General features: G+C 34.8%; 1 protein-coding gene across 6 annotated transcripts in view; it reads left to right on the top strand.

The window, feature by feature from the left end:
• Positions 1-27,227, top strand: part of MIPOL1 (mirror-image polydactyly 1) — a 320,608-nt gene that overhangs the window by 192,455 nt on the left and 100,926 nt on the right. For all 6 annotated transcript variants that reach the window (XM_081227225.1, XM_081227224.1, XM_081227226.1 and 3 more), the window contains one exon: positions 12,805-12,899. In XM_081227225.1, the coding sequence (XP_081083351.1) occupies positions 12,805-12,899 (95 nt within the window). The remainder of the gene's footprint in view (positions 1-12,804; positions 12,900-27,227) is intronic.

Here is a 27,227-nt window from a genome sequence, read left to right on the forward strand (position 1 = left end):
TACTTATGGCTTAAAAATTGAATGATATCATACACTAAAAATAAAAATACAAAAATAAGACTTTAAAATAAATGACAGTGAGCAGAAAAAGAGCTACAAATTGGAGTAAACTACGTTACCTTTAGAGTCGTCACAATAGGATATAACAGCTTGTTAAAAGTTGGAGAAGAGGTTGGCAAAGTAGTTAATGTACAGACTCAGGATTGTTTATTTAATGGATAGTTAAGAGTTCTGTACTCAAATTCTGGTTCTGACACTAACTTTTATTTATAACCTTAAAACCTGAGAGGTTTAAGTAAATAATTTCCTAAGAAGTGGTTCTGCCACCACAAGGAATTTTTTTTCCTTAAGGATTCATCATGTTAGAGGTAGTTAATGGGGAATGATTCAATTTCTACTTTTCAACATTTTATCAATTAAATAATTACTTATATATACTTTTCTCCTTTAAAATAAGCAAGACTATGATAACTTCTAAGTATTTGTTAAATTAGAATATGTGGCAGTTATTGGAAATCAGACATCTAACAAGCTTATAATATAGTTTATCACTCAACTGAACCATGCTAGCTGCTGTAGTGATTCTGACCATTAAACTGTTCTAAAGAGTTTTCATTCTTATATTATATTGTATTTATTGTAGAACAAAGAGGCTATTGTTTAAAGACAGGAAGCAAAAGAAATACTAATCATGTCACACTAGTTAATACAGAGCTTAAAAGTTATGATATTGAAAATATTGTTAGGGTGACTGTGTTCAAAATTTTACTTTACATTTCATATATTTGGATTTTAGACTGGATAGCCACACAGTGGGTTGTTCTCAGAGAAGGGCTTGCAAGTGGCAATCTGATACCTTCTCTTGTATCTTTTCTATTTAAAAGCAATTCAGGAAAATTATTAAATTATTAAAATAATTAAATCCAGTTAATGTACCAAATGTGAGAATTCCAAACATTAAATTATAAAAACAGTTTGGTCTACTTTTGATTGCATAATGTGTGTTAAATTTCAGTATAGGCTTTTCCTTCCTGAAGTGTGGCAAAAACATACTGTGGTGACCATTGTGCTGCTGACCTGCCAGGTCCTGGACAAAATCTAATTCATGCATTGCTAGACTCACAAAAAATAGAGGAAAGCTTCCAAAGATTTTACTTCACCAAAAAATTGGGAGTTGAACCAGAAACATCCCCCTCTCCAATGGTAAGCAAACCAATGTACCCCAGCTACACCAGGGGCAAACATCTATGGAAGTACTTTGATCTTCACTTGGGATCCCAATATGAGCCAGAAACTGCAGCATTAATCCAGACTTCTTGAACTTTATCTAGGAATTGTCCCCACTGGCTCCCTGATGAAACAGACACAAGTTCTCCTGAGAGAAAGGCATCACCAATTTAGTCCAGCACAATTCCATAAATTATTATCTGGAAAATGTGAATTCACAACAAAGGTCAATCAAGCACATGAGAAAGAAAACCATTATAAATGGTAGTCAACAGACACAACAAACCCAAAAAGAGAACACAAAAACACAATAAAGTCATCCGTAGAATATAGAATAGCTATGTACGAAATGCTTCAATGAATATTTAAATAAATAGATTATGAATCACAACTATGTGAATAAACCACAGTGTTTTCTAGGAAACACCAGGCAAATCTGAAAAAGAATCACATACAATTTTCAAAAAAAGAAAAAAAACATGAAAATAACACATTTTCAGACAACTAAAAATTAAGTTAGTCATTTTCAGCTTTGTATTAAAGAAACTTTCTTTAAATAGAAGGAACATGACTCCATAAGGCAGGGGTCCCCAACCCCTGGGCCATGGACTGGTACCAGTCCACAGCCTGTTGGGAACCAGGCCACACAGCAGGAGGTGAGCAGTGGGCAAGCAAGCGAAGCTTCATCTGCCGCTCTCCATCACTCGCATTACCGCTTGAACCATTCCCCCCACCCCCGAGTCCTTGGAAAAATTGTCTTCCACGAAACCAGTCCCTGGTGCCAAAGAGGTTGAGGTTGGCTGCCATAAGGAACCTTCCAACCAGGAAGGAATGAAACACAAAAAAAGTGACAAGTATAAATGCACAATGACTCAAGAAAATAATATTAATAATGTCCTTTGGGGTTCAAACCTAAATAAGATGAATTATAATACATTTAAAGAACAGTAACAAATAAATTGGGAGGAAAGTAAATAGAGTTAAAGGATTTTAGGTCCTCCCATTGTCCAGGAATATTAATATTAGATTTATGATAAGTCAACTTGAGTCTTGTAATTTCTGGGATAGCTGTTAAAAGAATGTGAAGGAAGCATTATGTTCAAATAAAGAAGAGGAAATGTGATAATAAAAGAACCCAAAATATAACAAGAAAAGGTAATTTTAAAACAAAAATGTAACAGAACTAGCAGGACAAATAGAAAGCACAAAATAAGAATGTATACTTAAGCCCAAATCTAGAGGTAATTACATTAAATGTAAAATGATCAAATGTCCCAGTTAAAAGACAAAGATTTTTAGACTGGAAAAAAATACAGGCAAACCTCATTTTATTGCACCTTGCTTTATATTGTGCTTCACAGATACTGAGTTTTATACAAATTGAAGTTTGTAGCAACACTTTGTCAAGCAAGTCTATCAGCACTGTTTTTCCAACAGCATTTGTTCACTGTGTGTCACATTTAATAATTCTCACTATGTCAGACTTTTTCATTATATTTGTTACGGTTATCTGTGATCAGGGATCTCTGATGTTACTATTGCAAAAGGATTATGACGCACTGAAGGCTCAGATGATGGTTAGCATTTTTTAGCAATAAAGTATTTTTTAATTAAGGTATGCACATTTTTTTAGACATAATGCTATTGCACACTTAATAGACTACAGTATAGTATAAACATAATATTTATATGCACTGGGAAACCAGAAAATTCATGTCACTTTGTTTATTGAAATATTCACTTTATTGTGGTGGTCTGGAACCAAACTCGCAATATCTCTGAGGTCTACCTTTATGCTGTTTACAGTAGTCGCGTCTAAACCTAGGCATGTAAAGAAGATTGACGTTAACAGGATATAAAAAAGATACACCATGCAAACACAAATAAAAAGAATGCTGTTGAAACTATTAATATCAGGGAAAATAGAATTTAAAGCTGCAAGGTTTTTAAATTCATTTATTTTGCTTTATATACAATAGGTGAAATCATGGCTCACTGACAAGATGGTTTCCTGTCACAATGCAATGTTACCATGCAAGCACGTGGTTGCCATACAACCACTATTAACTCCTTTTTTTCCTTCCTATCATTATGTGCCCTGGCAAACCTGTTCTAGAACAGTGTGAATTTCAGGTATTTTGTTTCATCGCCCCCAGAAACATGTTCATCTAGACAAATCAAACATTTCCTTTCTTCATTTCTCCATGTATCTGACATCATTAACCAAAAACTTATAAAGACCAACAGATATTCAGCAGGCTCTATGTAAACCTGTAGTCTCTGGCACTCTAGATACATAGTCAGCAGACTATGGCCTCTGGACCGGCTGCCTGTTTTTATAAATACAGTTTTTTTTATGAACAGCCATGCTTGTTCATGTACATATTGTCTATGGCTGCTTTCACTTTACAACAATAATTGAGTAGTTACAACAGAATCTTTATGGCTCACTAGTCTAAAATATTTATTATGATCATAGTCCTTAACAACCATGCTTTAGATGACCACATGGCTTGAACTTACACTTTAAGCCCAATTCCTTCTCACCTTATTGACCTGTTACTTGATACAATGCTATTCCTTACTGACATAAAGTTATTTCCACAATAATTTCACATCAAAGTTTCAATCGTGTCTATTGTACAGCTTATATATTTGTTCACTTTGATATGGCTATACAGTATGGTAAGTTATCTCATTTTATCATTGTGTAATCATCCTGAAACATGATGATTATCACCCCCATTTTATCAGAGAGAAAATTGAAGTTCAGTGGCTCTAACCTGTTCAGTTATTCATAGAATAATTCAAAGAACTAATTGCTGGAAGTCAAACCCAAGTTTGTCCTTAATCACTGTGCTGTGCTCTCTTTCTTGCATACTTCTCTCTACCCTCCTTTTCTCTGTTTCATGGTTTCTGCTCACTGCTCGTAGGCCATTGTCTGCCTATGAATGTTTTTATTTCTGCTTGAATTTCTTTCCGCTCTCATGTCAGATGATAGATCACTAGACAGTGCATATATGCCTGCTTTTAAGTCTAGAACCTGATCATCCTTGGTCTGAGAGACATGACATGAGGACAAAACATAACAACCTCTGAGGAATAACCTTGGAAGAGCAATACGCTGTAGTAATATACTGTGGTGGACAATCCCAGTCTTCCTATGAAGGGGAAATGTAATTGAAATCAGTAATTTGTATCTTTCTGATATAGTAGCTTCTAATTTTTTTAGATATCCTTTTGCAGTGTTTCTTTACTAGGTTCTTAACATGCTTCTGAGGTTCAAAAGTCAAATACTAGAATGGCTATAGTCATATTGTTTGAGCCATTGTGTAATCAGACATATTGTTTGAAAACATCTAATAAGGTATCTTACAGATGTGTTTAATAATGTAGCACAGTCTATATACTTGTGGTTACTCTGTAAAACACTTCTATTAAAGCAATTAACACACATGTTAATTGCATGTTAATAATAAGCAATATTTTCCAGATAGTTGTATTCTAGTTCCACTTTCCTTCTAACCAGCTATGAAACCTTGAACAATTTCCAAATGTTTCCCTAAACGTGTTGTATTAGCAACAATTTCCTAACCTAAAAAAAGTAGGGGACTGTATTACCTCTGAGATCCTTTTCAGGTCTAACATTATTTGATTCCGTGATTTAATTTGTGCTGTATGTTTCTTGATTTAACAGATATCACACATAAGATCAGATGCCTATGGACTTATATGTACTACCAAATGTAAAATACATAGCTAGTGGGAAGCAGTTGCGTAGCACCGGGAAATCAGCTGGGTGCTTTGTGACCACCTAGAGGGGTGGGATAGGGAGGGGTGGGAGGGAGACACATGTATAACTGATTCACTTTGTTATAAAGCAGAAACTAACACACCATTGTAAAGCAATTATACTCCAATAAAGATGTTAAAAAAAAAAGATCAAATGCTTCTGTTCTCTGATAAAAACAGATTTCTGTTAATGGTCTTGCAGGTTCCAAAGGAAGGCTTAACTGTATCAGACTATTACTATTAAAAACACATTCAAAAACAAACATAACAAGATGTTAACATAAGATAATAGTGGTTTCTCCACAATATCTATAAAAAATAGTGTTCAGTGATGTGAATAGTGTAGTCTTTGTCATTCCACATTACTAGGTAAAATTCTAAGGAAACGATGTAGTTCATTTCTAATCCAGTAGTAGTACGAATGGTTGTCCTATTTAGATGGCATTGCTGAAGATATAGTTTAGGAATCATGAGATACTTAATTATAAGGTTAACCTAACATAGTTAACCAACATTTTTTTTCAGTCAATTTAGGTAAATAAGTTCTGGAGAAGTGATAATATATAGCATAGTAACAATACTGAATCATATATTTGAAAGTTACTACGAGAGTAAATCTTAAAACTTTTCATAACGAAAAAAAATTTGTAATCATGTGAGGTGACAGATGTTAACTAAACTTATTGTGGTATTTATTTTGCAGTATGTATATACACCAAATCATTATGTTGTACACCTAAAGTTAATACAATGTTGTATGTCAATTTTAATAAAACTGGAAATAAAAAAAGAGAAAAGATACAACACACACACATACACACACACATCCCAGAATGCTGTATATTGAAGTATAAGGGAGAAATATGTATTTTGGACCAAATAAGCTTGAATATGTATTTGAGTTCTATCAGTCACTCGCTCTGTTATATTTACAAGTTGCTTAATGTTCATGAACCTCAGTTTTATCACCTGCAAAATAGGGATACTAGGAGCTATCTCATAGATTGATTGTGAGGATAGACTATAGTAATGGATTTCAAGTACTTGGTACAATGTCCAACCCATAGAAGGCATTCAACAAATGGCATTGCTATTGATAGTTAACCACAAATGGTTTTTGTTTTGTTTTGTTTTTTATAAATTTATTTATTTATTTTTGGCTGCGTTGGGTCTTCGTTGCTGCACGCGGGCTTTCTCTAGTTGTGGCAAGCGGGGGCTTCTCTTATTGTGGAGCACAGGCTTTAGGCACACGGGCTTCAGTAGTTGTGGCACACAGCAGGCTCATTAGTTGTGGCTCATGGGCTCTAGAGCGCAGGCTCAGTAATTGTGGCGCGTGGGCTTAGTTGCTCCACAGCATATGCGATCTTCCCGGACCAGGGCTTGAACCCATGTCCCCTGCATTGGCAGGCGGATTCTTAACCACTGCACCACCACGGAAGCCCTTGTTTTGTTTTTTATTGAAGTATAGTTGATTTACAATGTTGTGTTAATTTCTGCTGTACAACAAAATGATTCAGTTATACATATGTATATATACATTCTTTTTTATATTCTTTTCCATTATGATTTATCACAGGACTTTGAAAATATTTCCCTGTGCTATACAGTAAGACCTTGTTATTTATCCATTGTATATATAATAGTTTGCATCTGCTCACCCCAAACTCCCACTCCATCCCTCCGCCACCCACCTCCCCCTTGGCAACCACAAGTCTGTTCTCTTATGTCTGTGAGTCTGTTTCTGTTTCACAGATAAGTTCATTTGTGTCATATTTTAGATTCCACATGTAAATGATATCACATGGTATTTGTCTTTCTCTTTCTGAATTACTTCACTTAGTATGATAAGCTCTAGTTCCATCCATGATGCTAAAATGGCATTATTTCATTCTTTTTTATGACTGAGTAGTATTCCATTGTATATATGTTATCTTCTTTACCCATTCATCTGTCAGTGGACATTTAGGTTGTTTCCATGTCTTGGCTATTGTGAATAGTGCTACTATGAACATAGGTGCTACTATGAACGTAGTGCTACTATGAACATAGTGCTACTATGAACATCCTATGTGTCTTTTTTTTTTAATTTATTTTATTTTTGGCTGCGTTGGGTCTTCATTGCTGCATGCAGGCTTTTCTCTGGTTGCGGTGAGCAGGGGCTACACTCCCTTGCGGTGCTCAGGCTTCTCATTGTGGTGGCCTCCCCTGTTGCGGAGCAAGGGCTCTAGGCACGCAGGCTTCAGCAATTGTGGCATGGGGGCTCAGTCGTTGTGGCTCGTGGGCTCCAGTGCGCAGGCTCAGTAGCTCAGTAGTTGTGGCGCATGGGCTTAGTTGCTCCGCGGCACGTGGGATCCTCCTGGAACAGGGCTCGAACCCATGACCCCTGCCTTGGCAGGTGGATTCTCAACCACTGCGTCACCAGGGAAGCCCCTATGTATCTTTTTGAATTATAGTTTTGTCTGGGTATATGCCCAGGAGTGTAATTACTGGATCATATGGCAACTCTATTTTTAGTTTAAGGAACTTCGTATTGTTGTCCATAGTGGCTGCACCAACGTACATTCCCACCAACAGTCTAGGAGGATTCCCTTTTTTCCACACCCTCTCCAGCATTTGTTATTTGTAGACTTTTTAATGATGGCCATTCTGACTGTTATGAGGTGGTATCTCATTGTAGTTTTGACTTGCATTTCTCTAATAATTAGCGATGTTGAGCATCTTTTCATGTGCCTGTTGGCCATCTGTATGTCTTCTTTGGAGAAATGCGTATTTAGTTTTTCTGCCCATTTTTCGACTGGATTGTTTGTTCTTTTTTGTTCCTGAGTTGTATGAACTGTTTATATATTTTGGAAATTAATCCCTTGTCGGTTGCATCATTTGCAAATATTTTCTCCCATTCCGTAGGTTGTCTTTTCATTTTGTTTATGGTTTCCCTTGCTGAAGCACAAATGTTTTTAAGTTTTATCAATTTAGGCAGCACACTTGGCAGTTTCTTTATAATGTATATAACTTCACAGAGTATGTAACTTTTAAGTATATAAACACACACAATTATCATGGGACCCAGCAATTCCAGTCCTTGGTGTTTATGTAAATAAGAGAAATGAAAGCATATTTCCACAAAATGATCAATATGCAGATGTTTATAGCTGCTTTATTAAAACTGCCAAAAGGTGGAAACAATCCAAATATTCATCAACTGGTGAATGAATATACACATTGTTGTACATCCATGCAATGGAATATGCTCAGTGATATAAAGGAATGAACTACGGATACATGTAATAATATGAATGAATGTTAAAAGCATTAAGTAAAAGCAGCCAGATTCAAAAGGCTGCCTACTATATGATATTTGTATGGCGTTCTAGAAAACGGAAACCTATAGGGGTGAAAATCACGTCAGTGATTTCCAGGGGCTGCGTGTAAAGGAAGGACATTGACTGCATTGTTGCATGAGGGAACATTTTGGGGTAGTGAAAATATTCTGTATCTTGACTGTGATTGATATTATATGACTTTATACATTTTTCAAAATTTACACAACTGTACATCAAAAATGGGTGAATTTTTACTTTGTCTAAATTATAACTCAATAAGCCTGCCTAAAAAAATTCATCCATGTATATACTTACATATGTGATGCATGTTTTACTTCAATAAAATTTTTGCCTAAAAATTCAAGTTTAAAAAGTGCTATATTGGGCTTCCCTGGTGGCGCAGTGGTTGGGAGTCCGCCTGCCGATGCAGGGGACGCGGGTTCGTGCCCCGGTCTGGGAGGATCCCACATGCCGTGGAGCGGCTGGGCCCGTGAGCCATGGCCGCTGAGCCTGCGCGTCCGGAGCCTGTGCTCCACAACGGGAGAGGCCACAGCGGTGAGAGGCCCGCGTACCGCAAAAAAAAAAAAAAAAAAAAAAAAAAAAAAAAAAAAAAAAAGTGCTATACTTCTGTAAAATGTCTAGCATACAGTTGTCCATACAGTCGCCCCTCGTTATCTGGAGGGCATTGGTTCTAGAACCCCCACAGATACCAAAATCTGCGGATGTTTACATCCCTTATTCGGCCATCAAGTAACTGTGGATGTGGAACCCACAGATACAGAGGGCTAATGGTATATAGAAATTCTGACTCACTGTAGGCTTTGCTCAAAAATACGTTTTTAAGTATGTTTATCCAAAATTTCAAGGTAGAATATAAATATAAAGATTCCAAATAGTAAGTAAAAAGGGGAATATAGATATTTTAATCCAGTATAAGTAGAGGAAAAAAGAAACAAAGGAAAAGGATGCCAAATATGAAAAACATGTAAAAATAAGTCCAAATATATCTGTAATCCCAATGTACTGCACATGTTCACAACGTGTGAAAGTAACTATAATCAGGATACACGTATTAATACAAATAAGAGTCAAAAGCATAATACTGTCCCAAAAAGCAATTGTCTGCGAATGTGTAGAGTATCATTTATATAAAGTTTAGAAACATGTAAATAATCAGCTGTATTATCTGTAAGTACATAACTACATAGTAAATGTATAAAATATGAGCTATTTGTAATGAGGTGGATGGACCTAGAGTCTGTCATACAGAGTGAAGTAAGTCAGAAAGAGAAAGACAAATACCGTATGCTAACACATATATACGGAATTTAAAAAAAAAAAATGTCATGAAGAACCTAGGGGTAAAACGGGAATAAAGACACAGACCTACTTGAGAATGGACTTGTGGATATGGGGAGGGGGAAGGGTAAGCTGTGACAAAGCGAAAGAGAGGCATGGACATATATACATTTCCAAACGTAAGGTAGATAGATAGTGGGAAGCAGCCGCATAGCACAGGGAGATCAGCTCGGTGCTTTGTGACCGCCTGGAGGGGTGGGATGGGGAGGGTGGGAGGGAGGGAGATGCATGAGGGAAGGGATGTGGGAACAGATGTATATGTATGACTGATTCACTTTGTTATAAAGCAGAAACTAATAAAAAATAATAAGAATGTAAAAAAAAAAAAAACTACATAGTAAATGTATAAAATATTCTTGAAATTGATGAACCCAAAATCATGGAAGTGTTTCACTTTGGGGGTTGGAGGGAAGGAAGGGAATGTAGCTAGTGAGTGCAACACATGGGTTGGGGTGGAGGATTTCTTTTTTAATAGGAAGCAAAATAACAAAAATTCTTTTAAATTTAAAACAAGGTTTTTAACAGTGTGTAAAAAGTACCATCAATATTGTAAATAGATGTATTTAGTTGCAAATATACATATATGCTTGTATGTGTATAGGCTATTTCTGGAAGGATATACAACAAATAGGTAACTGGAAATTTCAGAAGGAGATTTGTAGTACTGAAGATTGGGGGTGGGAGATTTACAAGTAATTACCAGAAATATGGGAAATATGATGACAGAGAAACAGGAAAAGTATGTTGTTTGCTAATTTTTTGTTTTTGAGATGAAATATATTTTTGACTTATAATGTGATGGAATTATATGATATTAATAATGGAAGTAGGAAATGCAGTAGACGTAAGTGGCACATTTAAGTTAGTTAAATTTTCTTACATTGCATATACCATAAATCCAACTCAAACTAGCCTAAGCCAAGAAAAAAAAAAAAGATTTATGTACCCAGGAAGTCCAAGAAATGGATCTAGATCTGTCTGGTGTACCGGGATCCAGGATACAAATGACCTCATCAAGATTCAGTTTTCTTCTGGGCCTAGTGGGGTGGACTACTCTGTTTGAACAATCTAGATCAGATATACCTGAGGTAGTGGGGAAGGAAGTTCATCCTAGCCACCAAGACTGAACAGGATCACTGTGGCAAAGTTGACCAGGTAAGCGTATATCTGATAAAGTAGTGGAAGGAGCTTGTAACGCCAGAAAGTTTATAATAACTTTGAACATAGTCACCAGGGCCTAAATACAAGATTAGGCATTTGGAATTGATAAATTAAGTGGATTGCTATGAAGCAACACCAGATCTTCGTAGCCAACTAAATATAGGAAGGGAAGTGAAATATTCATTATTACCAAAGCACGGGAATTTACAGTTCTCACGGTCTCATTTTCATTGCAGAAATTTCTTAGGCAGAATCTTCGTTACGACTTTTTCCTGCTAGAACAGTGTTGGTTTTGTTTCTTAGTTTGGGTTTTTGGGGGGGGTTTAGGTTTGCTTTTTGCAGAAGTACCAGGTACAAAATCTTCAAAATAATCATCTTTTTATTAACATTGCCTTAACATTATTAACATTAACATTGTCACATATTTATTTAGCAAATTCTCAATTACCTGTCAAATAGTTGATATTTCTTAAATTACATGCAACAGGATGTCTGATGTTTTGTAAGTTGAATGTGATATATCCTTTTTTGGGCAATTCTTTTTGATTTGTTATTAGTCACATTGGGTATCTGGTCTTCCAAGTTACCATTTCAATCACATATTATAGTATACTGAAAACTGGCAAAGCTGTTAATTATTGGCATCAAGAACCAGCTTTACATGCTTTTTTAATAATTTTTGAGACTGTTTCATCTATAATTCTAGAATGTGACATGTTGAAGCAAGCACTCAAACATCTTAAATTTAATTAAAAAGTAACTCTTTGTTAGAATTTGCTAGCCCAGATAGAGAACTAATTAATTAATTTAGTGCCTAATTTTATATACAAAGATCTAAACTGCTGCATGCTTTTATAATCTGCATTATTAAAATAGAAAAGTGGCATTGTCTAATGTTCATTTATATTACACTCATTAATTTTCCTATGATCAGATTTCACAATTTGTCTTGTGACTTTGTTCTTATGCAAGAAAATAATTTCAGTGAAGTCATATGATTTCAGCAAAATTAGTGAATTTCTGCCTCCAACTTTTGATTACTTTTTAATTATTACAATTAGTGTAGTTTGTGAGGTATGTGATACCAGTTTGCTTTGTGTTATCTATCAAACACCATTTAAAGTGAAAGATAGCCTTTTCATGGAAATTAAACTTTGAATAAACAAAACTGAAATCTGACTTACCAGTACCATACTTTAAATGTTGGGTTGATAACTCTTTTTGACTATGCCTGAAATTCAGTGGGAATGATGGTTGGAAGGTAGCAATTCTTTTTAAATTACTAGTTTGAACCCTATTGAAACACTGATTAAGACTCTTTAAAATTTGAGTATTATAGGCAGGGACGAACAATAATATCCCTTGAATAAAATATTTCTAACATTCAAGATTGCTGCCATTCTCCCTTTAGAGATTTTTTTTTTTCTGCAGAAAAGGAATTGAAGAGGTTAAATCATATCTGTAAGAATCAGGTTGTAGTCTTGTGTATTTTTTTTCATGTTAAATATCAAAGATGACTTAACATATTTAGAATTTTCTGAGTTTCTATTAATAAAGTTAAAAGAAAATCTAACAATCAGGCAGTGGAGCCACATAAAATTTATATGTGAAACACCCACTGCGCTTATCTCTAGATAATGCTCTGAACCCACGTTCCACTTTCTGAATTCTGTGTATAAAGTTAAACATTGCAGAAAGGCATATATCTGATGATACAGGTGAATAAGGTTGAAGTTTAGTAATGAGCAAAGTTGGTAAATTTAATATGTTCATGTCTTTAGTATTTCTGTTATTAATATAATTGGGTTATTTTGTGGGAAATTATGAACCACTACTAAAAATATGATAGGTTTTAAACTCCCAGAAATTAAACTTCTATTCATACTATAGTACTGTATTTTAATGTACCAAAATAATATTAAGTTTCTTAAAATATTAATTGCAGGCAAAGTTGTTAGCTATGCAACAAGCCAGAGAAACTGCAGTTCAACAATACAAAAAACTGGAAGAAGAAATCCAGACACTTCGAGTTTACTACAGGTAAAATTCTTTTTATCCTAGGCATAAATAAATGTTAGTTTGGGAAATGTTTCTACCTAATTTTATAGTGGTGAATGAGGAAATACCTCAATGAAATTAAACATTATTCACTTAAGACATTTTTGTAGTTTCAAAATGATTCAGGCATAAAATATTAATTATTGTACCTTTTTTCCTTCCTGTATTTGGTAAAGTATAAGTTTAGACTCCCATTATAAAATGGGAATTATAAAATTTACATAACTCTTAACTAGTTGTCTAAATGGAAGCTGCTTAGCTCTTGAACAATTGCTCATCTAAATGGCACCTCTAAAATGATGGCATACATTTTTTAAATAGTACATGAAAAGCAGTTAATAATAGCCTTTCACCTATCATAGTATGAGAAGTTTCTAAAGGAAGGCCACTAAAGGATTTTTAAGACTTATTTAATTTATGCTTCAAGAGTAGTTGTGAAATTAATTCAGTAGGTCACATTGGCATTTTTTAATGAAAAGAAATAGAATAGAAAATGTCAGAGTGCAGAAAGGGTAAATATTGTTTTGTGATATTTTTGTTTCAGTTTTGTGTTGTGTGAGAGAGAAATAAGATTGTGTCTTGGGCTGTATTTAAAATATATATTCTCGGGCTTCCCTGGTGGCGCAGTGGTTGAGAGTCCGCCTGCCGATGCAAGGGACACGGGTTCATGCCCCGGTCTGGGAAGATCCCACATGCCGCAGAGCGGCTTGGCCCGTGAGCCATGGCCGCTGAGCCTGCGCGTCCGGAGCCTGTGCTCTGCAACGGGAGAGGCCACAACAGTCAGAGGCCCACGAACCGCAAAAATAAAATATATATTCTCACAGTGGATCATAGTCTAAAAAAAAAAAAAGGTTTGAAAAGTGATGTACAATGCCCTGCGTATTTTTAAATACTCACAAAGATTTTAAAAACCTTGTCTGAAATGTAAGAATTCACTAACTGGGGCTGTAGGTTATTGAAAGATTTTTTTTAAAATTTGGTCCCCCTCTTAAAATATAAGTGCATAAAATGTAATTAAATCAAAATCAGGTTTACTGAAATAAAATATGTGCCATTATTAATACATTATTAATATATTAATAATTAAATAACTAGATCTAACAGCAAGTCTATTAAAAACTGTAATTTCAAAGTAGTAATGACTGTAAATGGTATTTTGAGGATAACTGCAAACACTGAAATGTGACATGAAAATACCAGTGGTTTCTATGGCATAAACTCTCAAGAGCCACTAATAATACTACTATAGTTTGTTGCCTGTGTTCATAATTGTAGGAAATACTGTATTTAACATGAGAGTGAAAAATAAAGATGAAAATTTTTTCCCATCCTCCTGTGAAGAACCCATGTTTTGGAGCAATGTTATTGACATATACAGTAATTGGTTATTGTTACGGGTTGAATTGTGTCCCTCAAAAAAATATATTGAAGTCTTAACCCCTAGTACCTCAGAATGTGATCTTATTTGGAAATAGGGTCTTTACAGAGCTAATCAAGTTAAAATGAGGTTATTAGCATGGGATTTAACCCAGTATGACTGGTTATAGAAAGTAGAAATTTGGACACAGAGCCACAAGCATAGAGAGAAGACTATATGAAGACCCAGGGCAAAGACAGCCTTGTGCCTGGAGTGATGCATCTACAAGCACATGAATACCAAGGACTGGCAGCAAACACCAAAAGCTAGCAGAGGCATGGAAGGATTCTCCCTTATAGCTGTCAAAGAGGACACAACCCAGCAGAAACCTTTATTTTGGACTTATAGCCTCCAGAACTGTGAGACAATAAATTTCTGTTGTTTTAAGCCCCCTAGTTTGGGTACTTCGTCACAGCAGCCCTAGGAAACTAATACAGTTATCAAATACCAAGTATGTTTGTTTGATGACTGCCTGTGGGGAATCATTTGCTTGCAGTTAGAATCAGTAGGCACATAGGTAAGCAGAACCCTGATAGCAGTTGAAGACATCCCATCCTTTTTTTTTTTTTAAGAGAGTAAATGTAACAGTCTTTCCTCTGTATGTTACACCAGTGAATTCTCAACTGTAACTGTGCATTAGAATCACTTGAGGAGCCTCTAAAAATCCTGATCCCCATCCCATCGCAGGCCAATTACTTCAGAATCTCTTGGGGTAAGACTCAGCTATCAGTGTGTTTCAAGCTCCTTAGAAATTCCCATGTGCAGCCAAGTTTGAAGGCTGCCATTTTACATTCACACTTCAGTTAAGTGCATTAAATTAGGGTTGCTTCTTGGTAGAATAATAGAAGCATTTATTAAACCCTTTATTAAGACTTATGAATAATGTGTGATTTGTGCCCAGACCTTGGATATTGCAGTACGGTATGTAGTAGTTTCATCCCATTGGTAGGGAGAGTTTTTATGGAAACCTCTCCTGCCGTCCTTGTGAGATAGGACAGCAGGTGCTCTGTTGTTAAAGTGACAGTGTCTGAGAATGCTGAGAGCAATGCTATAACCTTGCAAAAATTGACTTTACTTACTGAAAAACCTTGATACCGGTTCTTGATGCTCCTTCTCTTTGCTGAATTGTAGAAGATTATTGAAAGATTTTTGAAAATTATGAAGCTTAAACAGTTATCTTTCAAAGACTTTTTTTAATCTACATGAATCTAACAGAGCTAAATAACCTCTTCTAAATAAAGAGTTAACAATTATTGGCTCAAAGATAAGCTTCACAAGGACCCCTCTCACTGATACTTTTTAAAAAAAAATCTACTAATGATGTCGTTAAGCTACAGGGATTTGCAGTTGACAGTCCTGCCTTGCATGACCTTATATAAATGAACCTCTCCAAGACCATTTCTTTTTTGTAAAATGAGAATTATAGTATGTATCTTACAGAGTTATTTTAAGTATATACAGCTCTTAACACAGTATTTGGCTTGTTGTTAGTGCTCAACTAATGTTAAGATAAACTTATTTTTACAACAAGAAGTCAGTGAGGTAAGAGTAGAATCAAAAACTATGATATCACTGAAGCCAAGGATGGAGATTTTTTTTAAAAAGTCAGATGTTTCTGAATGGTTAAGTAAGATGAGGGCAAAAGTATCCTTTTTGTTTGAAATTAGGTGGTCATTAGTGACCTCTACAAGAGTAGTTTTAATAGAGTGTTCGGTATAGAAGCCAGTTTTTTGTAAGTTCAAGAGTGATTTGAGGGAAAGAAGCATAGAAATTTGGACTATAAAGTGATCCTTGAATAAACTTGAATAAGAAAGATATTAATGATAGTTGAGAAGAAAGGAATGTGGGTTAAGGATTTTGTGTTTTGATTTTGAAAAATGGCAGACGCTTGAGCATGTTCATGGCTCATAGGAAGGAGCCAAAAGAGAGAACAGAATTCCCCCAAATTTAGAAAGAGATGGAATTGAGAATCTGCAGAAGGGTTTGCCTTGAACAGGAAGATGGTCACTTTGTGCTTATAGACAGGAGCGAAGGATATAAGAATAGCTGTGAATGTTAATAAATTTAAGCTCACAATTAATAGTTCCTTTTTTTTAAAGTATAGAGAACATTCTGTGAGGATATACAGAAATTTATTTTAAATGGAACAGGAGTAAGATCCCTGGGATGTAGAATCCTAGGAAGGAAGAGGCAATAACCCAAAACAACAAAGCTTAAATTTCCTGGAATCTCAGATTCTGCTTTAAGTGAAAGTAAACAATATTTCTTACACACCTGAATAGATGGTGGTTACAAATCCATACGTGAAACACAACAAATTCATAGAGATATTACCATTTTTTCTTCAAAGTTTCATCTGTTATAGAGGACAAGGGAAAAGTTCCATATTTATTGTGAAGAAAACCAAGACTAATTCTGTAATTTTCATGTGTGTTTGCATGTTTGTATGTATATCATCATAGATAATGGATTTTTAAAATACAGTTTAAGAAAAAATACACTTTCAGTTATGCAAATCAGTTTTACATGCAAATATATATATACATATACATATATACATACATGTATTTTGTCATGTCAAAGGAAGTTATTCATCAATGATCAAGAAAAAATACACTGAGAAAAATCTAGGAATAAGACAGTAAGCTAGAGCCAGGAGTAAGTCAGCTTGAATGTATGCCATGAAACGGGGAAAGAATAAGCCTCAAGAATAAGTCTGGCTCTCAAGACTTTCCAGCAGCCAAAGCAGAAGAGAATATTAGTGTTAGGAGCAGATTAAAATATGCTGATGACATTTATTCTACCTTTCCTTTACTTCTACCAATTAGTGATACTGGCCTTATTCTTTTAAAAATTTTTTCCAAAAATCATTTTCTTTTGGTGGGTTATGCTAAGAGCTACTGTTATTATAAGCATTCCATTTCCCTGAATGGAAATAAGGAATATGGAAGTATATATATATATATATATTTTTTTTTTTTTTTCTTTTTGCGGTATGCGGGCCTCTCACTGTCGTGGCCTCTCCCGTTGCGGAGCACAGGCTCCGGACGCGCAGGCCCAGCGGCCATGGCTCACGGGCCCAGCCGCTCCGCGGCATACGGGATCCCCCCAGACCGGGGCACGAACCCGTATCCCCTGCATCGGCAGGCGGACTCTCAACCACTGCGCCACCAGGGAGGCCCTCGGAAGTATATATTGATATTACGAGGTTTCTCTATTCTGTTTGTTTCCTTTGAGTTTTAGAAGACTTTGAATACTAAGAAAAAGGAAATGTTGGCCCTTTGTATCCTTTGGCACACTTAGAGACAGAGGCAAGTGAGGTGAATGGGTAGGGATACTAAACTTACCATTATAATTGATGGCTGTTTCACATTAAAGCGGATAGCAGGAGAGGAATAGCAATGAGAAGCTTTAAAATAAATTTTACATATTACTAAAGTGCTATTAGTAAAGTCTTAGTACCTCCTTTGTGCTGAATACTGAATTCATTTGCAACAGCTTCATTAGTCTAAACAGTTTCATCAGGGAAGAATCTTAAACTTTTAAGAGTTAGATTTGTATTTAGTAATGATCTTTTCCTGTTCTTTAAACCTGTAGTGCTGCATTCCTAAGCTCAGGAGGCATAATAATAACAAACTCTTTTCTAATCGAGAGAAAGCCTAAGTTTCAATGTTTGCTGATTTTTTAGTGCTTCCTTATATTTCCTTTTGCTTAAAGAAAGTATAAATTCAACTGTGTAGATAAGAATGATCCTGTTGTTTAGTGCCAGTAGACTAGGATTTAATATACTTGTAATAGTAGCAGATTATGTTTTAAATTTTTTCTATGATTTGTGTAATTCCAAGTGAGAAGTTGTGATGCCTTTCAGAACATGGTAAATTTCGCATTCTAGACCAAAAATATTGAATAATGTGCTTCATATTTTAAGGTGATATGCTTCCTATAATTGTAATAGTATTTTTAAAAATAATTAAATAGAATAGTTAAGTGTTTGGCATAGTGAATACAGGACTAAAAATAAATCCTACTTACTGGGTTCATGACATACTACATTTCAAAGTCACGGAAGACATAAAGGTAGAAGCCATGTAAAATATACTCAAAAAGAGGGTGAAGTGCTTATTTTCTACATTCTTTTTATAAATTTTATTTAGCGTGGGTCTTTTTTTACTTCCTGTGTCCATTCTTTTGTCTGTATATATGTTATCTTTAGTAATCAGAAATATTACTGACTGTCACTAGGAACTGGTTGGGTTTTTTTTGTGTGTGTGATGGTGATAGTTTTTCATTCAATTATGTGTTCTTTTAGTCAGAACTACACATCAATTAGACAATCAGTAGTAATGATAGCATGCAAACTCTAGCCATGAAGCAACATTTTTCTCAATGCAAATCCCTCATCAAGAGGGGTTGAACACTCGATCCTGACCTCTTAGTTCTATGTTCTAATCAGTTGTGCTAACTGGACTGCCCAAAGACATAAACATTTTGTCATATATATATTTTCTATAGGGACTAACTATCATGGAGCTGTGTCAAGGTACCATACTGCCAAAGCAGTAATAAAAAGAAAAAAAGAGTACCTGAATTCTTCCATCTTTCCCATTGATCAGATTTTTTTTTTTAATGTAGGCAAGCTGCAAGCTTTCTAGGTTTCAGTTTCTTTAACTTGGACTTGAGGCTTTCTCTGGTTCTAACATTCTGTGAAATTTATAACCCTTTTATATGAGGCAGATTAAGTTTTTTGTTTAGTGATGTTTAGAATCAAGAACTATCTTCTTATACCAATGAGTTGCACCTGTATGTTAGTTACTTCACCTATGAACAAATAATTATGAAAATCAGGGAGATGATTTAGTTGAATGTTTTTTGAAAACTGTAAAGTACTGTGCAAAGGAAATGTATTAATAGTATCATTGATCAAAATACTCTAAAAGTTTTTGCTTTATTGACATATAAGACAACAATTAAATTACTACAGAGGCTATTTCTAACAAAATATTTTATGTCTTCTATGACTTTGTACCCAAACGGACATTTTTTTTGCATTACTGAGTTTCACTATTTTCTGTGCCTTATTCTAACAGTAAGTTATAAGAATAAGACTAAAATTCAACATGTATAGCTCTCAGGTACTCTTTTTTATTCTATAAAATGGCCCAGCTTTCTCTTTTAAAAACATTTAACAGGGCTTCCCTGGTGGCGCAGTGGTTCAGAGCCCTCCTGCCGATGCAGGGGACACCGATTCGTGCCCCAGTCCGGGAAGATCCCACATGCCACGGAGCGGCTGGGCCCGTGAGCCATGGCCGCTGAGCCTGCGCATCCGGAGGCTGTGCTCCGCAACGGGAGAGACCACAACAGTGTGAGGCCCGCGTACCGCAAAAAAAAAAAAAAACATTTAACAAAATATTTTGCCATTTAATCACTGTGGTTAGCAAAAGGTCCAAAGTTAGATTGGGCTTGCCAATTATAGATCCTGGAGTTTGCCATCTATTAACATTATTTTTATCAGCTTGAGAAAAATTTAGTTTTTTATTTTGTTAAACAAAAAAGTAACGTGTTTCCCTTGTTCTTGGCACTATTATTATAGTTCCACAGATGCCTGTTGCCTTCTACATAGGTAATCTTTGACTTGTCCCTTTTTACAAATTTAATTAGTAACCAAATTTTGCTAGATTTTTCCTTGCAATGTCTCCTTCTTTGCAAAGTTCCTGCCTTAGACCAGACTTGTATATTTTCATGCCCAGGCTTTTCTAGCTACTTCATCTACTTGTCTCCATTCCTTACTCCTCTTAAGATGCCTGAAATGTTATTTTCAACCTCTCAATCAGCCATCAACAGTATTTAGTAATACCACTTTACCTTTACAATAAATTCCAAACTCTTTAACCTAACACTCATGAACCCTAGATATTGCCGCCACCTCTTTTTTTTGTTGTTTTGCCACCTCTTTTTCTGATTTAGTATTCCACTAATCACCTTTTTACCTTCTGGTTTCATTCATATTTGTGTCACTGATGCTAGTACACTGCCTTACACATAGTAGGCACTCAACAAATATCCGTTATACTAAATCAACTATTACTTGCACTCTCAAAATGAATTGTTCGCTCTTTCCTAAACACACCACCCCCACCAAATTTCCCACTTCAGTGCTTTCTTTTTTTATTATTATTATTTATTTATTTATTTACTTTTGACTGTGTTGGGTCTTCGTTTCCGTGCGTGGGCTTTCTCTAGTTGCGGCAAACGGGGGTCACTCTCCATCGCGGTGTGCGGGCCTCTCACTGTCGCGGCCTCTCCCGTTGCGGAGCACAGGCTCCAGATGCTCAGGCTCAGTAGTTGTGGCTCACGGGCCTATCCACTCCGCGGCATGTGGGATCTTCCCAGACCAGGGCTCGAACCCGTGTCCCCTGAACTGGCAGGCAGATTCTTAACCACTGCGCCACCAGGGAAGCCCCAGTGCTTTCTTTTATGTCACCTTATTCCCCCTGGAATACTCCATCTCTAACCTATCAGATTCTTATTGAGCCTTTAGAACACAATTTAAGTACTAACTGTTCTGGTAATCTTTTTCTGATCTTCTCAACCAGAAATGATCTCATTCTACCTAAAATTAACTACCATAATTATTCACAGTGCTCTCTCACAATACATACCTCATGCTTACCTATGTAATAGTTGTATGAATATTTCTCTTAATTTCCCTGCTAGGGCTTCTATTCTTTATATATAATAGGCCTTCAGTAAATATTTGCCAAGCAAATGAATAAATAATCAAATTTAACACTAGATTGAAAGTTTCTTCAGATTAAAAGTTTCTTCTGCAGAATGGTAGCCTGTGTAATACACGTAATAAGAACAATGATGAGTAAATGATTGGAGATAACATGGACTTACTTCGCCATTTCAGTTAGTCAGTTGTGGGGGTGTGGGGCAAGATGAGGTCTCCATATGATAAAGAAAGTATCATCTGCCAACAAAGTTTCTTTTTTTTTTCAGGCCAACAGTGTTCAGATATGAAAATCATTATCAGAAATATTTGTTTGGATTTTACCTTTCTTGAAATTTAGGATTAAAAAAAAAAGCTTAGGAAGCAGTATCATTATCCCATGTTCATTTGCAATATTGTTTCTTATAGTGAAAAAAACAACACTGGGAGATCTGCCCACTGTGGGGACCCTTAGCATGGCATGTGTGTTAGGGTTCTCCAGAGAAACAGAACCAATAGACTGTGTATATACAGGGAGAGAGATTTAGTTTAAGGAATTGGCTCATGCATTTGTGAGGGCTGGTCAGTCTGAAATCTGCAGGACAAGCCAGCAGGCTGGAGAACCAGGAAAGAGCTGATGTTGCAGTTGTGAGTTCCAAGATGCAGAATTCCTTCTTCCTCAGGAGATCTCAGTCTTTCTCTTAAAGCCTTCAACTGATTGGATGAGGCCTATCCATATTATGGACAGTAATCTGCTTTCCTCAAAGCCCACTGATCTAAATATTAATCATATCTAAAAAATAAATTTGCAACCACATCTAGACTGGTGTTTGAACATACATGCAGACACCATAGCCTAGCCATGTTGACACATAAAATGAAATTAACCATCACACCTATGTATTTCAGCAATTAGCTGAGGCTTCATAGAAGCTACCCTCTCTAAAAGGGGCATGCATTTACCATTTTACCACATTTTCCATCCTGCCTACTTCATGCATTTAACATCAACTGCCTTAATCATATAGGCATTTAAATTTGTGACCTCCTGATGTATGTTGTGTTCTTATTTAATTATAAAAGAAGTATTTGTACACATACAACTATGCACTGGCCCCTGGCTACCTCTCTAACCTCATTTCTTAACATGTATGTGTCTACTCTTGCTTCACTCTAGCCACACCAGCTCCCTTATTATCTCAAACATTCTAAGAATGCTCCCATCACAGGACTTGGACCTTTTTTTCTCTGCTTGGAGTGATCTACCTCCCACCCCCACCCCGGTGTCACAAGTCAGCTTCTCACTTTGCTCCACTTTCTGCTTAAATGTCCCTGACCACGCTGTCTAAAATAACCTACCTCCTCATTGCATCACTCTATTTGTTACTCTCCTTTATTTTTCTTAATAATGGAAATTAATAATTCATTAATAATGGAAATAAGCCTACATGACACTATACTACATTTGTGGATTGTCCTCGAGAAATTAAATTCTGCAAGGACCAGGATTTTGTTTATTCACCATTGCATCTTATACCTGAATCTGTGCTTTGTGCATCCTTAATGGTCAATAAAATTTTTTCTAATACATCAGAAACTCAACAGCAGGTGTTCTGAGAAGTGGAACTGTGTCTAGAAGTTAGGTTTATTATATGTGTGGTGAATGAGAGGAGAGGAAATTTTAACTTGCATTCATATCCTAATCAAGTGTTTGAATTTTTTATGTGTATACATTACTTTTATATAAAAATGAGTTTGCAAGTTTTAATGCCTTTATTCATAATAACCTGCACAAATTAAATTTGATGCCTAGAAGAAAATAAGCTTCTATGAAAAATAGGTCTGTAATGTCTACATATGTGCATGTATAATATATTTATATCAGTGAAGTTCATCTCTTTAATATATTTTATTAGTGTTGTGCTTTACAACACAATCAGATATATAAGGGAATGATAATCCAAAGTAGATTCACTTACCTTATGAAATAGATGCCTATAAATGATAACCTCATTTACGTTTTAAGTTTGCCAAATATTTTAAACTACTTTTTAAAGTACTTTACATTTCAGAAATTCAAGCACTTTAAAAAATAAAATGTTAAGAAAAATATTAGAAACTTTAAAAGAAGTGTTAATCATAACATTCTTCTGCCACTTGGTAGAAGTGGGGGCCCATGATAGGTTAGTGAGGAAAAGGGTGCCTTTTTAAAAACTTCAATCCCTACTACTGGACTGAATGTCAATACTATGACATAGTATGAAAAAAAAACAGAAAAACAAAACTTCAATCCTATGAACATTAGTTATGGCCAGAAATGACAATGAAAGGAGAAAATTCCTTCATATTTCAAGAGACTTCAATTAGTACAATTAGATTTATTTAGCATGTTTGCATTATAAATGTTTCCTCTTTCTGCATATATACATTATTAAATGTATTAAAGTTTTATTGAATCTAACCCAGTTTAAAATATTTAAAATAAATGGAAATAATAGCTAATAATAAAGACCTTTGTTCAGAAACATTGATTCATTAATTGCAAAAAAAAAAATATCAGAGTTAACTTACAGACCAAGATACAATAAACTGACATCTTTGAGCTACTCTTGATTTTTATAAACTTTCTAATGTGACTGCTGTCATAAAGAGCTTAGTAAATATTGACTGAGGATGATAATGATGATCCAGCAATATTTTAAAGACTGGGTGGCACTGGCAGTACGATCAGATATCCGGGACTTAACATTGTCTTTTTGCCATGGGGCCCTTCCACCTGGGCCTCTCCCAAAAGGACAAATGTTTGCCTGCAGTTGAGTATTTAAATGTGTAAATATTCCAGTCTCAATTATCTATGAAGTAGTTAGAGTCTTCACTCTTTAAATCATGAAGTAGTTGTTCTTTGAAGTTTAAGGTGATGTTCCAAAAGTTTGCAAAGGTCAAAAAAGACTTAATTGAATGTTTTTCTTGTATTTCCAAACAAAAATGTGTTTTATGAACTCAGGTCAATGTTAAAATGGTTTTTTCCCCTTGCTATTTCAGACCTCAGGTATTTATGAAACTTCAGAATTTATTAGGGTTTAATTTACTATTTTCTTTAGTTAAGTTTTAAATGTTGTTATGCAGTATATCTTGTTCCCGTTGGGTTTTTTAAGGGTTTTGTGATGGTCAGTATTCTACTATTATAGTTCCTGGTTTTTCCCCAAATAACTGGTTCAGATTAGATCAGAAATAAACAATATTCTGTTATTTCATGAAACAGTGAAGAAATTCAAAAGCCTAGGTATTTTTTTAGTTTAGTTTTATTAGACATTACTGAGCTGATAAAAATTTTAATTTGCTTTAATCCGTAGAAAGTTTAGTTGTCTTATCTAGCTTGGTTAACTGATCTGAACTGTAAAACATAAAAATTTTCTAAAACATCAATTATATGAAAAGATGTGAGAATTGAGATTTTGATCTGGAAAGTTGGACACACTGTTGGCTCATAATTGAGATGTATAAGTTTTCTAACTCTAGTTTGGTTTCATTTGTTCTTTGTTTATTTGTTTTGTTTTGTTGTATATGATTCAAAATTGAAATAACCGCTCATCTACTTATTGTACTCTGTCACCTGAAAACTAAGTGAAACCAAGAAGTCAAGTGTTATTCTCTGACTTGATTTTTAATAGATATTTGTTTTGGGTTTATAATTAGTAACATGATTAAAAGGTGACATAAACAGACTTAAGTTATAATTTATATAAAGAAAACTTCACTTATTTCTAAATCTGAGTTAATTGGGTCTTTATCTTTGTATTAGTAAAATTTTTGTTTTGCAGTCATTCTTTTGGTACAACATAGTGTTTTAATTCCTAGCTAACACTGTAGTAAGGCAGATGGTGTAGATTCTGACTTCCTAGCTGAGGTGACCTTTGATAGGTAATTATCTCTCTAAGCCTCAATTTCCTGACCTGTAAAATTGGAATTGTACTAATATCTGCATCATATTATTTTTGAGAGAAATCAAATGAAATAATGTGTGTCAAATGATTTGTACCATACCGGAGTACAGACTTAGGTATTTAATAAGTGTGAACCATTGTTGTTATAATGCCTATGCTGAGTTTATACTGATCTATCATTCGCTTTTCTTTGAGATTCTATTAATGCATTTCAAATATTTTTAGTGTTTTTGGCTCAAAATACAATATCGTGACTGCAATACAGAATCATTTGATTTTTCTTTGGGAACAAGTTCTCACTGGAATTAGAGCGTTAATTTTTTTCTTGTTACGGGACACTTAGAAAAATATTTAGTCAAAGTGATGTGCTTCAACTTAGATTTGGCCCTTTTTGATTAACAATTTATTTTCAGGTGTTGTTTTTCACACAGGAAAATTCTAATGTTCAGAAATCTATTGAGAATTAGAAATTTAATAGTTCTTCAATTTTTTCTACTCTATGAAAAATATATTTTTATAGAGTACACAAAGTATACCATGTTTTCTGTTTTAAAGTCTACCCCAGAAAATAATAAGGATGTAATTTTAAAGCTATGTTCCTTATTCTTTCTATCTTGTATCTTGTAGTTCAGTACAAACATTATCTTCTTCAACATCCTTGTGAGGTATTATCCCTTTTCACAGATGAGGAAACTGAAGCACAGAGCTATAAACTAACATGCTCTAGGTCACATCAGGGCCAGTAACAGAAGTATAAATATTACCTAACCCGTCTTATACTTGGACCTTTTACTCTATCTACTAGACAGCTTCCCCAACCCCTGCCTCTCTCATAAATAATGCTAAGGCAAAACTTGTACTTCAGCATTATTCTCCTGATTTGGATATGCTTGATATATTTATCACATAAAACACACCTCTGAGACCACGTTAAAGACATACTAAAATGGTAAAAGAACCTGACCTGCTTTGGAGTTCAACAGTCTTTGTCTGTGTTCAGCCAAACTATATGAATTACAACCGCAGTCAGTGTCTGAATTTATAGACTGCCTCTGAATTTTTTTTAAGAACCTTTAAGCTCTAGCATTATATCATATGTCAGACAACCAAGGTAAATACTATGCTTGAAAGTAATTTTATCCCCACAATCATTTATTTTTATTTATATGTTATGGTATTGTTATTTTATCAGTGCCCTAGCACAATCACTAATATAACATTAACTATGTTTAGAACTAATCATTAACCAAATAACCATTTTCAGTACTATACGAACGTATTAAGAGCCTACTCTATGCAAAGAATTGTGTAGTCTTTTATAGAAAATAGAGTAACAAAGGGTAAGGTGCAATTATTACCCTCAAATAAATTAAAATTAAGTAGAAAGAAAGAAAAAGTATACTCAAAATGAGCATATAAGATTATATGCTGTTAAATAAAATAATTTGGCATTGTCATAGAAAGTTACAGAAGGGAGAAATTATTGCAGACTGAAATAAACAAAGTTTTATGGAATGCTTGGGAATTGAGGTATGAACAAACAGGATTCTGAAAGAAAGAGAGTAGGAGGAAGAAGGGCATTCTAGCCTAGAACAGTAAAAGCAAAAATGAAGAAGTTGTAATGAACATACTGTGTTACACTATGGAATTGAGAGAAAGTTGCAGAAATTTGAATGCTAACATGCATCAGTTGTTGTTGTTGTTTTTCGCATTTTAAAATTTATTCTTCTACCTTTTCCTAGGCATGTGTGTATACATAAAACACATAAATTTGGTGTTTCACATACATGGAATTTTACTATATACTTTTCCCTGCAACTTGCTTGCATTCAGTTTTGATTCTGTATTCCCTAGGGAAACAGAGCCTTGGGAATCTGGAACTTTTTCTTAAAAACATTAAAAATAAAATTTATACTCAAAAGAAATATACTTTCTAATTTACATAAAGTTTAAAGCATTTTGAAAGCTTAAATGAATTTTTAAATTTTGAATATATATAAAGAAGAAAGAATGAATTTCACATGTTCCCATCACTTGCCCCCAGAACTGTCAACTCCTGGTCAGCCTGGTTCCATCCACACCTTCATGCATATACGCACACTCTCTGGCATTATTTTAAAGTAAATCTCATATACCATTTAATTGCATCTATAAATATTACAGTATGTATCTCTAAAAAATAACTATAATCCATCAACACATTTAGAAACAATTTAACAATAATTTCTTAATATCCT

The sequence above is a fragment of the Mesoplodon bidens genome (genome assembly GCF_964165515.1).
Source record: "Mesoplodon bidens genome assembly, chromosome: 3".
Taxonomy (NCBI): Eukaryota; Metazoa; Chordata; class Mammalia; order Artiodactyla; family Ziphiidae; genus Mesoplodon; species Mesoplodon bidens.